Here is a 13,731-nt window from a genome sequence, read left to right on the forward strand (position 1 = left end):
AACTCAAAAAGCTTTCAATCACATCATTTTACTCTTAAAACTTTTCATCCATGTCATTCGCCGTTACATTCCGTCAAAAACTTAACGGAATGCTGATTAAGCTTGGTGACTTGGCTTAAATAAATCTATCGTGGCATGTACAGTCAGATGAAGCGGCGTTTTGGTCACTCAACTGGCTCAAAACTTGCAATTTGGTCATCAAACTAAAAAAAATTTCATTCAAGTCACTGACCATCACATCCAATAAAAACTGGAAAAAAAATTGATAACCCCACCTCTGTGCACCCCTAGTTTCTGGAAGTAAAATCATTAATAATCCCTAACAAAGAAACGCCTAATTTTCAATTAAGAACATTCAAACACATAAACCCTAATTCTTCAATTCGAGAATCAAACAACAATTTGAACATGTTATTGAACTCCAAATTAGTCATATAATATACCAAAATGACCAGGAAGAAAAGATCTACATGATTATGCCATCAAATCATATAAAAAACATCAAGAACAAAAATTCCTAATTTAATCCATAAATAATTCGAAATAAAATAATTAAATTATTAAAATACATTGATTTCTGCACTACAATAGATGATTGATTCAGAAAGAGTTTTTCGAGAGTTTCGTTTTGATATATTGCACGCCCGAATTAGAGTTCGATAACGCCTTCGTTTGTGCGATTGATTTTCAAGAACGATGTATTTTATTAGGGTTTTCTCTTTGTTTTATTGGTTTTTACTGTTTGATTATGATTATACGAGTAAAATGAAATAAGAAAAGGGCTATTTATATTTACGGAATATTAGTACGTTTTGGATTGTGTTGGATCGATAAATACGTTTCTTAGCCGCTAAGTAACTATAAAAACGATCCTATCGGATAACGTATTGGATAAACATTATCCTGTTTTGGATAAGCATCAAAGGTTTTGGATAATTATCAAAATCGGGCTTTTATAAAACGCTTTGTACGAAGATAATGTTATCGAAAAGGGTTATCGTATCGAAAATTTTGCATCGGGCCGCGCACGGGTCAAACCGTAATCCGAATCGAAAAAGTCAAAACATGGAAAATGTGAGGTATTACCAAATTAGGTTAGAAAAGGGTTTTCGGAAGAGTTTCAGGTTATACACCCGTAAAAATGTTTGAGGTTGGACGATTCCCGGCTTTATAAAATAATTTTGTAATTATTCAAAAAATAATTCATAAATCAATATAAAATCATATAATACTACAAAAATTACCAGAAAAATACCTTAGTTCTCTATATTTTATTCTGGACATAATAAAATTAACATACCTAGACTTTACCATATATAAATATCCACATAACAACACCAATTATCCGATAATTCACCAAAAATTACATAATAATCACATAAAAATCATTTATTGATAAAAATAATTACACGTCATGTCCCGGATATTACAGGAGGGTCCTTAACGTTGTTGTAGAAGATCAGTTCATTTGGTTTTCTTTTTAAATTTTAATGGACATAATGGTTAGTGGTATAAATGAAAGTTTTTTCAGTTTAATGAACAGATTGCAAGTTTCAAGCCAAGTGAGTGACCAAAATGCTGCATTAGCTGACTGTACATGCCACGGTGAATTTATTTAAACCAAGTCAGCAAGCTTAGTTAGCATTCCGGCAAGTTTTTAACGGAATGTAACGGCGAGTGACCTGGATGAAAATTTTTAAGAGTAAAATGATGTGATTGAAAGCTTTTTGAGTGGATGACCAAACTGCAAGTTTCCGGTCAGTTGGGTGACCCAAACGCCATTTAACCCAAAAATAATTGAAAGGACAGTGCTCTGTTTTCTGTTTTATAGGGACACCATACACATGCTTTTAGTTACTATAGACCACGCAATCTTCAGTCCAGTTGTGAAAATTAAAAGAATTTAAAGCATCTTACAGGCACAACATTGAAAGCATTATAAACATTTTTACCATTAACCGCGATTATATCTAGGAAATAACACAATGCAATCAAAATCAACCCCGGGGACATAAATTATTCATAAAATAGCATAAAATAAAAATAGTACATACAAATATTAGAAATTATAGTGATCCTTTTCATCTATTTATTTTTCCCAAAAACTGTACCTAAAAATATTTTTATAGACCACATACTCTTAGTAACTATAGACCACAAAAGGACAAATAATTTATAGGGCCACCATACACATGCTCTTAGTCTAGTTGTGAAAATTGAAATAATTAAAAGCATCTTGCAGGCATTATTAGTTTCATACTTGTAATTATAGACCATACAATCTTCAGTTGCCCAGCCTCCCTGAGTCACATAAAAATTACTGGTATTATTCTTGTTGTTGATCACAAAACTTGGGAGAGAACAATGGTTGATGCAATCGTATCTTCTCCAATCGAAATGCTTGGTGCATTTATTGCACAAGAAGTTAACGTTCTACTAGAAGTGAAAGATAATTTAAAGTGGCTACCAGTCTTCCGTAAGATCTGCAGAATCAAGACTGGAAGAGGAGCAGATCCGTAACTGGGTGGAGGATGTTAGAGATGTCGCCAATGATGCGATAAAAATCCTGAGCGGTTTCAGTGCTCACCAACAAGAATATGCAGCTCCGAAACAAGGTATCTTGGATCGTGTTCGGGCCTGTGTTTGCGTGTGCAATAGAGAAGTTATGCTTTATGATATTGGCAAGGAGATTGAGTCACTCCAAAAAAGGATCCTTGTGATCAAGAATAGGCGAAATGAGTACCGTATTGACAACATCTTAGCCACTCCAAACAAGCAGCAGAAAGAGAGAACATTGTTGAGAATAACTGCCATTAATAACCAGGTGGAAGTGGTTGGCTTCGAGGACGAAATTAAGATTTTGAAGGCCGAACTTAATAGCGACAATCTCTCCCTCAAAGTCATTTCAATTCACGGTATGGGGGGTTCGGGCAAGACTTCACTTGCCACAAAGTTTTACAACTCTAGCGAGTTGAGAAATTTTGATACTCGTGCTATGGTTTGTGTTTCCAACGATTATAACATAAAAGATGTTCTAAAGAGAATAATAAAGTCTTTTATGGGGCCTGAGCACGAAAAATATATGTCAACCATGGATGAGTATGATTTGCTGCAGTATTTGACAAAGTTACTTGAAGATAGAGGCTGCTACTTGGCGTTGATTGATGATATATGGGACATCAAGGCATGGATCCAGATAAAAGATGCGTTTCCAGACCAGAAAAATGGTAGTAGAATCATCATAACCACCCGCAACAAAAAAGTTGCAGAGATGGCAGATGACAAATGTTTTGTCCATCGACTCCGTTTTCTAACAGAAGATGAGAGCTGGGAACTGTTCTGTAAGAGAGCAGAACCAACAACCCCAAATTTGAAGAAATTAGGAAGGGAGATGGTTGGTAAATGTCGTGGTTTACCACTTGCAATCGTGGTACTGAGCGGTCTCTTATCACACAACATGAGCTATGATTATTGGTCAAAGGTGAAGGAGCATATATGGAGACACTTGAAGGATAATGACTTGTCTCCCCAGATTGGAGAAATACTGAGTTTGAGTTTTAATGACTTGTCTCCCCAAATGAAAGACTGTTTTCTCTACCTTGCAAGGTACCCGGAAGACCATGTGATTGATCCAAACGAGTTGAAGCGTCTATGGATTGCAGAGGAATTCATATCAGAAGCCGAGGAAGGTGAAGGAGTAATCATGGAGGATTTGGCTGAAGATTGTTTGAAGGAGCTAATTAATCGTAATTTGCTTCAGGTTAATAAATTGCTATGGAATGGAGAAGTTGAGAGTTTCCGGGTCCATGATCTTGTACGTGATCTTGCCATAAATAAAGCAAAGGAGCACAAGTTGTTGGTCGTTTCGGACTCAGGTAAACACCATTTGTTGGAAGGACAAGCGCGTCATGTCATTTACAACGATATAGGGGAGTACTTGAAATTAGATGGGCGTAGATTTGATGCTTCAAGTTTGCGTTCACTAGCACTAGTAAATTATTCTAAACTTGAATTAAAAGAAATGAAGTTGCTGTGCACCAGATTCAAAAATATCAAAGTCCTAGATATGATAAGTGTAGGCTTAGAGAGAATACCAGAAGAAATAGGAGATTTAGTTCACTTAAAGTACTTGTGCTTAATGGGTGGTGAGAGTTATTCTTATGGACAAACCAAGTATAGGCAGGCTTAAAAAGCTACAAACCTTGCACGGTGGGTGGAGAACATACTACACAGTTCCTAGGGAGATATGTGAGCTTCATGAATTGAGACATTTAGACATTGAAATTAGAGGGAGTTTGAATATAGGTAAGCACCAAACAAAGTTACAAACTCTTGGTGGTTGTCGTATAGAGTGTAAAGAATGGATGAAGATTGACACTGTTAATCTCACCAACCTCCGTACACTCCTTATAGATGAAAAAGATGAAGAAGAAGAAGGATACAGTTACACGCTGGACTCCGTATCCAATTTAACAAGTCTCCAAACATTCATCCTACACTATAAATCTGTTGAGATTCCAACACTGAAACCACTCTCGTCTTGCAATCGTCTCAAGAGCGTGTCCTTATTCGGTACTCTAAAAGATCCATCGGAACTACGTCATCTGCCCGATTCAATCACGGATTTAAGTCTAAGCTTCAGTGAGTTGACAGAAGATCCAATGCCCACTGTGGGAAGTTTGTCGAATCTCACCGCTCTTCAGTTGGCTTTTAACCTGTATTTAAACAAAATGGTATGCATTGAGAATGGGTTTCCAAGTCTTCAAATTCTAAGATTAAAGGATTTCGTCGATCTGGAAGAATTGGAAGTTGAGGACGGAGCTTTCCCTTCTCTCAAACAATTTCAAACACTTGACTGTCCAAAACTGAAGAACATTCCTGTACAATTAGAACGCTGGGTTACAGACTTCGTTTCTTAACTGGCAAAAAGCTATAAACTAGGCTTAGAACATTCCTGTACAATTAGATTATTGTTCAAACCTTAAGAAGATTCATGTACAACTAGCAAAAAGCCGATGATGCTCCTGCAGTTCCATGAACTTTACTTTTTAAATTCTTTGCAATATTTAATTTATAATTTCCCTGTTTATTTCAAGAAACATAGGCAAGATTAATTTTGTTTAATGGTATGAACTATGAACCGCTTTTTGTTTTATCAACTTTTGCTTTCACTCTTTTTGAATTCTGTTTTAATTCTAAATGGATTACTTTCATATATGACTTAAAATAATTTTATATTTATTATTTTTATCCGTCTTTTGACTCTTATTTATCTTATATTTATATTGTAGAGGTTTAAGATCTAATTTACCACCAAGTAGAGGTTTAAGTGTCCTATGCTGAACATAACCAACTGAAAAAGAAAGTTTAAACCATGAAACAATAACCAAGTAGAGGTTTAAGTGTCCTATGATGTAATAACTATTGAATATAGTTGCTACTCAAAAAGTGACAAAGATTTTACTCAAATAGAAGCATGATAAAGTGGCTATATATTTTACCTGTAGCATGAACCCGAAATGTGTGTGTAGCTATGTACTTAAATAACCGCTGCTTAAAAACAAAAGTAAGATTTTTAAAAATATATGTTAGACTATTATCATTCACCTCGGTCCTGTCGTAAATTCGAATGATGCCAATCTAACAGGAGTGGATCTTTGTTATTTTCTGAATATCAGATGGATACCTTGTAATGAGTTGTAAAGAGTCACAATTAGGTGAGATAGGAAAGAGTTAAGGTAGATATTTTACCATTAAAATATGAATATAGTACCATTTATGTTAGTAGTATTAGATGTAAAATTAGCTATTTCATGCCGAGTTTGTTCGAACTAGACTTGTTTTGTAAAACAATTTAAATACTATTTTATAACAAAATAAAGTAAATCAAAAGGACTTATAAAATATATTAAAAAAAAGGACTTACAAAAACTTCACAGAAGTTATGTTTATGACTTTCAAACAATGACCGACCAAGATTGCTTGGGATATCTGAATGGTATGTGGTTTAGACAATGACCGAGCAGTATTCAGAGAATTCATGTCTTTCCCCCAATTCAATTTTTTTTTATCATTATCCCTTAATATGCATTAATCTTACTAAAATTGCAGATAATCGAAGTCATCGTTCCTAACTATAATAAAAGAGGAGCAGTAAATTAGCTACTGCATGTCATCACACCACTCACCAGTGATCTGCAACTCCAGGAAATGAACAAGCAAGATAGATAAGAATTGCATGGATGCACATTATAAAAGTTCGGATTTTGTTATTCAAGTTCAATGACTTCAAGATGCAACTAACTAGAACTTGGTAAGATAAGAATCCTAACATGCTCAGGAGTCAGGTCTGAGAATTAAGATTGTCTATTAGTTGGAGAACCAAAGTAATAACTTTCATATTTTGAAACATACAAAAAAGGTAAAAGTCCATTAGTAATGGAAAGTTAGTTACGGTCCCTCTCAAAGAGCTTGTAACTTCCATGAACAATTGCTGGCAATTTCCCCATTGGATTTATTACTGAAAGCTATTTTGGAAGATGATAACATCAACTTTCTGATTATAATAGTGTTTAGTAGTAATATAACACAAACAGGCACCAAAACACACTCTACCAGTCTGCAAGCAATTACGTTAAATATAAACCGACTAAAGACGTGAATTATATCAGTATTTGTGTTGTAAGATAATGCTAAATCTGCAAATACTTGGGGTTCTCTGATCTAGAGCTATACCTAAAAACTGTAAGTTACACAAACACTTGAATACACTAGATATGTTATATTATACATGGCAACTTGCTAGCTCACCCAAAACCTTATGACTTAAAGATTAGAGAATAGCATGTATATCCTGCTCAGGTGGTAGCAAGTTTCCTCACTCAAAAGGCTCATTTAGGGTAACTAGGAGTCAGGGCAATTGTTACTTTAATTGTTGATATTAAATTCTCAAGATTCGAACATATAGTTGATATTACACTATGTTGATATTACACTATATCAACATATAGTGTAATATCAACTATATGTTCGAATAAACCTTAAGACCAATATCAACTATATTGGTCTGTGATTGGCAGGGTCACTCCAAATAAACTAACTGGTCGTGTATTCTTCTTGAAGCCCCATATAAGGCACAATGAAGATCTCCTGATGCTAAGCCTTAGAACACGGTACGGTATTTGTCCAATGGTCAAATACTAGAACTGGAAATCAATCATCTTGGCTAATGATATCATAGCTTAGTGATTACTTTAATTTAAATTCCTCGAACAAAAATATTTCCATGTTCAAGATAACATACTTATAGCAATTCCTCTCCCTCAATCTCAAAACTATTAGCTCTTGGATACATAATACATGATAATTAGACAAATGTTGGATTTAACAAATTTTTTGGCCAAAACTATTAGCTCTATTACCCATTCTTCCAAATTCAGTTCCACTAAATACAATCACAACAAGTAAGCTAAAAAAAACCTCCAACAATCAGCAAATATAAACATCAAACTAAAAACAATAACAATTTTAAAAAAAGGAACCTTTATATTCAGGAGTGAACTGCTGACCCTTGGTAATAGAAACATAAATCTCCTCAAATTCAATCTCGTGAAGCCTAATTAAGAAAATTCAATAAACACGCGTTAGATTAGATACATATACATATAAACACAAAACCAAGATATATAAGAGTGTGTTTATACATTAATAACTAAACTAAACCCCTTGTTAAGTTATACTAGCATAAATATTTTAAATTTTTATTTATCCACTTATATTATATTTTTAAAATATTTATATAAATATATAATGATTATAAATTTATAATAAAAATAACAGAATAACATGTGGTCGTAATTTATTAGAATAAATAGATTAAAAATGTTTAACAATTTAGTAGTTTAGCAGATATATAACACTATTATTTATATATTTTAATAATAGGATAAGTTATATTCGTAGTTTAGTATATTTAGTAGTAATTTAATAATTTAGTAATTTATTAGATATATAACACTATTTATCTATTTTTGTAATAATAAAAATTAGGAAATTATTGTTGAACCAAACCGTTAATTATCTCTATTACAGCTATTATAGTATAGTATAGATTTTTTAGTTCCACATAATTTGGTTTAATCTTTCATGATTTATGTTATAATTCCAAATGTATTGTTTTTAACATTTTTTATTTCTACATGATTATATGTTTTATTTTCACCCGTTTTTTATATTTTATAAGTCATGTTTTTTTATTATTTATATAATTTTGAATCATATTTTTAATTATGTTTTAAAATAAGTAGGTTCATAAATTGGTTCAACTAAATAGGTCACGAAAAATATAAACAATAACCAAGTAAATATGTATATGTTTAAATTAGAAAATTTTAATTTTTTTTAATTTGTTGGTAAAATTACATTTTTATAAAATGATATGGATATTATAAACACAGTATTTTGGTTTCATTCCTTAAAATTAATAAAATTGTTCAAATCTTATAATGATTAGAATTCTATTTCCGTAGAACTTTAAATTATTGGTTTCATCCTCTTAGATTGTATTTTGATTTCAGCTCTAAATTTTTATTTAATGTAGAATTCTATGTTATTTTTAACTAAATATAAATTATTAGAATTTTATTATAATTACGATATTTTAATTTCTCGTAGGATTCTTTATATTTTTTATTAAAATAATAAAATGAAATTCTTCATACATTGTTATTAATAAGGGAAATCATCTTTTTAAGAGATATTTTGGTTTCACCCTTTTAGGTTTCACAAACTTTTGGTTTCACCCTTTTTAAGATCTTACTATAACTCTAAATGTATCATTATTATTCTTTTTTTATTCCTATATGAATTATAATTTTATATGTAATATTTTAACCGTTTTTTAATTTTTATATACCTCATATCTATTTTATTTTTATATAAATAGAATCATATATATATTGTAATTTATAGATTCAGACGTACAAAATTTTATTTTAGCACCAAATATAAATTTATACATAAATACAAAATATTTTATTAAAAAAAAATATGCAATGACAAATTATATAAAAATAAAAATCCAAATAATAATAAAAAATCTAATATACAATTATTTATTAGTTATGTTAATTTAATATTTTGTTAAATTAGCAGTCGTGTTACTTTCTGATTATACCACTGTTTAACAATAATATAACACAAATAGGCACCAAAACAAACTCTACGAGTCTGCAAGCACTTATTAGCTCTAAATATTTGGGGTTCTCTGATCTAGTGCTATACCTAAAAACTGCAATATCAAGTCGCATAAACACTTAAATACCATATTATACATGACAGCTTGCTAGCTCACCCAAAAGCTTATGACCTAAAAATTAGAGAATAGCATGTATATCATGCTCATTTAGGATATGACATAGGGTAACTAGGAGTCAGGGCAATAGTTACTTTATGTGTCCAAATAATTTTTTTGAGAATATTAAATTCTCAAGATTCGAACTCAAGATATGTTGATATTACTATCCTGCGGCGAGCTTAAGGCAAATAACTTTATTTCAAAATCATAAATCTGGTTTTCATTATGAATTTTGTTTGAGAGAAGGAAAACTTTCTGGTATATCTGATAACGAATTGCACATTATAAGATAAATAGTCCTTGCACACTTTTTTACTACAGTGATTAAACAACATTGATCTGCAGTTTTAGTTCGATAAGCAGACATGAATACACTTTGGCCTGACCTTTATTGCAGCAGAATCATCCATTGGTAACTAGATGCCTGTCATGAACAACAGATGCTGCCAGAGGTGTTTCTTGGCATCATAATATCAAATAATGATTATACATAAGCTGTACATTAGTCAATCATTCTCTAATAGAGAAGTCAACAACAAGATCCTACATTGTATGCATCATTATATAATATCATTATATTAGCCATGCAAGCTTATGGTTTAAATCCATAATTATGCATATTAAACAAGTCTCAATGCAATTAACAAGCCAACGTGCAGCCTACTTTTGGGACAATTTTAGTCCTCTTAAGACGTGCCTTCATGTTCAAGACACTCTTCTTGTGTTGAATATCTTCCCTAAAAACAGAGCAAATTAGCTTGAAGGAACTTGAGTTTTCTTTAGCCCGCAAAAATGGCCCTTTCACTGTCTAAGAAAAGAGCAAAATATTCGAAAAGAGCTGCAAAAGAGCTTGGTTTCTTTCAATTCATCCTTTCCAAGTTACTCTCTCGACTTCCATTAACGCTTCTTCTTTTGGTTCTTGTTTTCCTCTGGTCTTCTACCACCACCATCATCTCTGGTCACATTGTCCATGTATGCGTATCGTCGAGAAAGCTCAACAGTCTGTATTGCCTTTCTGCTGGTGCACAACCTAATTTTGATATCCCTCTTCCACTCATTAATGCTAGTTCTGTTGATGATCATAAACTTGCAGTTAGCATACGAGGAAGTGTTCCTAGTGTTGATATCAAGAACAACGCAACTCTTGTTACGCAAGAGATTGCCAGTTATGTTGTTCAAGAGAACAATATTGATGATCATAAACTCAAAGTGAGCATACGAGAGAATGGTCCTGTTGACATCAATGACGACAAGGTTCTTGTCACAAAAGATATTCCTGGTTATAATGTTCAAGAGAACAACAAAAACCTTATTGTTAACAACATTGTTCATAACAATAATAATACGCTTTCAGAGTTTGAATCTGCAGTGAAGGTGGTGGAAGAGCATCTGCAAGTGCATCGATCATGGAGATCAAATTCAAGTAGCCTCACAACATGTGATGGCAGAGGGGTTTATGTGTATGATTTGCCACCAAAGTTTAACAAGGATTTGGTAGCTCAGTGTAGTGATATGTCTCCTTGGTTGGATTTCTGTCAATTTTTCAGGAATGAGGCACTGGGAGAGCCTATACCGAAGCTTGGAAAAGCCTGGTACAACACTCATCAGTATTCTCTGGAACCAATTTTTCATTCCAGGGTTATGAAGCATCCTTGTAGAGTTTATAATGAAAATGAAGCCAAGCTATTCTATGTTCCATTCTATGGTGGGTTAGACATCTTGAGATGGCATTTCAAGAATGCCTCTCCTGATGTTAAGGATACTTTGGCATTGGACCTGGTAGAATGGCTTAAACTGCAGAAACCATGGGCTTTAAACTCAGGCAAAGATCATGTCTTTGTTTTGGGTAAAGTTTCATGGGATTTTCGGAGAAGGGATGATTCTCCATGGGGAAGTACATTTTTGAATCTTGAAGAAATGCAAAACCCGATAAAGCTACTGATTGAAAGGCAACCTTGGCATGTTAATGACATTGGAATCCCACATCCTACCTACTTCCATCCTCACTCCGATGAAGATATCATCTCGTGGCAATTCAAGATCATCCAATCAAGCCGAAACAACCTCGTTAGCTTTGCAGGAGGTGCAAGACCAGATTCTCCAGACAGTATAAGATCAGTGCTGATCAACCAATGCACTTTAGCAAGAACTGGAACATGCAAGTTTCAGAATTGTAGTTCAGGAGGTTGTGATCAGCCTGAATCCATCATCGAACTATTCTTGGAATCTGAATTTTGCTTACAACCTCCTGGTGACAGTCCAACTAGAAAATCTGTATTTGATTCTCTAATATCAGGCTGCATTCCTGTGTTTTTTGATCCTTTCACAGCTTACTATCAATATTCATGGCATTTGCCTGAGGATCACGGAAAGTATTCAATGTTTATAGATCAAGAAGAGGTGAGAAAGTCGAAGGTGAATGTGGTAGAGTGGCTAATGAAGATACCTAAGAAGGCCAGGGATGACATGAGGAGGTATATAGTGTATGAATTGTTGCCAGGATTGGTGTATGGAGATTCAAGTTCAGATTTTGAACAGTTTCAAGATGCCTTCTCTATAACAACGAATAATCTCCTTGAGAAGGTGACCAGACTGGGTTAAAGTGAATAATGTCATGGTGTTAAATAGTTCAAATTTATAATGTACATGTTATGAATTGCTTGAAGATAATTTCATAAATACCTGATTAGACCAGAAAATTCTGCAGTTTTTGTAATTCTTTACTAACATGAGTACATCAATTAACAAAATTTATCTCTGTATTATTCATCATTACAGCAAACACATAGAATTCACACATTACACTGAACATTTCCCTTGCTCCACAGAGCAAACACTCATAAAACTCACAACATAACTATATTTTCTTTAAAATCTTCACAATCACACACTTTATTCTCCATACATGTTGCAGACGAGGTAGTTAGTAGTCGACCATTAAAACTCAGGCCTCAATCCCGGTTATCAAGCGACTCCTAAAACTTTCTTGATATCATTCTGCAGAAGTCGAAATGATCATATGTTAGCCACAATATAATTAACTTGTGTAATGACATGCAAGTAATTGTTACCTCAAAGGTAAGCGGAGTGGTTGTGGGAGCATAACGTTCAACAAGTTTGCCATCTTTATCGACTAAAAACTTGGCAAAATTCCATTCAATTTCATCCCCTTTGACAGACTTGAGGTACTTGTAAAACGGAGCAGCATCTGATCCATTCACATCAACCTAAACAATCGAAAAACCACATAAATTTCTCAGATAAAACAGTTCTAGCATACTGCAGGTCAGGATCAAAACGTGTACTAAAATCCGTACCTTACTGAGGATAGGATATTCAGCTTTGAAACGAGTGCAGACAAAGTTTTCAATTTCTTCATTAGACCCAGGCTCCTGTCCATTAAACTGGTTGCATGGAAATGCAAGAATCTCTAGTCCTCTAAAATCACTCACCAGATTGTTAATCACGAAAAACACTAAACAAATGCAAGGATTCAACAACAGCTGCAGCTAACACAAGCTTGATCTTAAACTCATGACAGTGAAACCAACCTTGATCCTTGTACTTCTGGTACAACTCTGCCAACTCTGTATAGTTTGAAGTGGTAAGGCCACTGCACATCAAAGCAAACAAATCATAATCCAATACAGTTCTTTAACAAATGCACATATTGCTAAATCCTCATGATATTACGAAGTGGAGCTGAAATTAAACATGTGAACTATTGTACACAGAACATCGACATCATTGATAAATCAATAACATACCATTGAGATGCAACATTGACAATCAACAAAACTTTGCCCTTGTACTTGCTTAGCTCTACATCATTACCCTTGCCATCCTGCAATCATCAGTCAAACATTTTTAATGCATTCATTCGACCTACACTACCATTTACGACGGAAAAATTTATTACAACGGAAAAATTTACACCTAAAGAAAGAAATGAAAGAACCTTGACAGTGAAGTCATGGATGGATTGCACACTGCTTAATTCACTGGCCATTTTAAAAATCTTGAAACCTCAAAAAAAATAAAAATAGTTTATTTTTTGTGCTTTTTGCAAATGAAGTTAATATTTTGTATAAGTTGATGAGCAGAGAAGAGGAGCTCAAAGCCTATATATAGGCATTTATTATGTTAGCAATGACGCCGATACGAAAGATGTGGATGTGCATATAGCTTCGTTGTGGTTAATATTGTGACACGACAATTTTAGTGCAGTTAGATTTTAATAAAGATGAGAAATTATTGAATTTAAAAGAAGGATTAAATTCGAATAAAGTGGCTTTCACATTTTGGAAGTGTCCATATAAAATAACACGTTTTGTTTTTCAAGATTTTGTACAGATGGAATTTGATTACTGTAGAAT

General features: G+C 33.3%; 2 protein-coding genes and 1 pseudogene across 2 annotated transcripts; 2 read left to right on the forward strand and 1 right to left on the reverse strand.

The window, feature by feature from the left end:
* Positions 1-2,210: 2,210 nt before the first annotated feature.
* LOC141670932 (putative disease resistance RPP13-like protein 3) lies at positions 2,211-5,076 on the forward strand (annotated as a pseudogene).
* Positions 5,077-10,147: 5,071 nt separating this feature from the next.
* Positions 10,148-11,956, forward strand: LOC141671559 (xyloglucan-specific galacturonosyltransferase 1-like). Its single transcript, XM_074477834.1, has one exon. The coding sequence runs from the start codon at positions 10,148-10,150 to the stop codon at positions 11,954-11,956; it is 1,809 nt and encodes a 602-aa protein (XP_074333935.1).
* A 101-nt stretch (positions 11,957-12,057) lies between these two features.
* Positions 12,058-13,408, reverse strand: LOC141672245 (putative phospholipid hydroperoxide glutathione peroxidase). Its single transcript, XM_074478801.1, has 6 exons — positions 13,314-13,408; positions 13,123-13,199; positions 12,907-12,968; positions 12,673-12,791; positions 12,427-12,582; positions 12,058-12,352 (listed from the first exon to the last, which is right to left on the reverse strand). The coding sequence occupies exons 1-6, from the start codon at positions 13,362-13,364 to the stop codon at positions 12,320-12,322; spliced, it is 498 nt and encodes a 165-aa protein (XP_074334902.1). The 5' UTR covers positions 13,365-13,408; the 3' UTR covers positions 12,058-12,319.
* Between the last annotated feature and the right edge of the window lie 323 nt (positions 13,409-13,731).

The sequence above is a fragment of the Apium graveolens genome, chromosome 7, assembly GCF_009905375.1.
Source record: "Apium graveolens cultivar Ventura chromosome 7, ASM990537v1, whole genome shotgun sequence".
Taxonomy (NCBI): Eukaryota; Viridiplantae; Streptophyta; class Magnoliopsida; order Apiales; family Apiaceae; genus Apium; species Apium graveolens.

Coding starts and splice junctions, on each gene's coding strand:
- LOC141671559 (XM_074477834.1), top strand. CDS start 10,148: ATGGCCCTTTCACTGTCTAAGAAAAGAGCAAAATATTCGAAAAGAGCT.
- LOC141672245 (XM_074478801.1), bottom strand. CDS start 13,364: ATGGCCAGTGAATTAAGCAGTGTGCAATCCATCCATGACTTCACTGTC. Junction 12,969..13,122: donor GTCAATGTTGCATCTCAATG/GTATGTTATTGA, acceptor TTTGATGTGCAG/TGGCCTTACCACTTCAAACT. Junction 12,792..12,906: donor CCAGAAGTACAAGGATCAAG/GTTGGTTTCACT, acceptor GTGATTTTAGAG/GACTAGAGATTCTTGCATTT.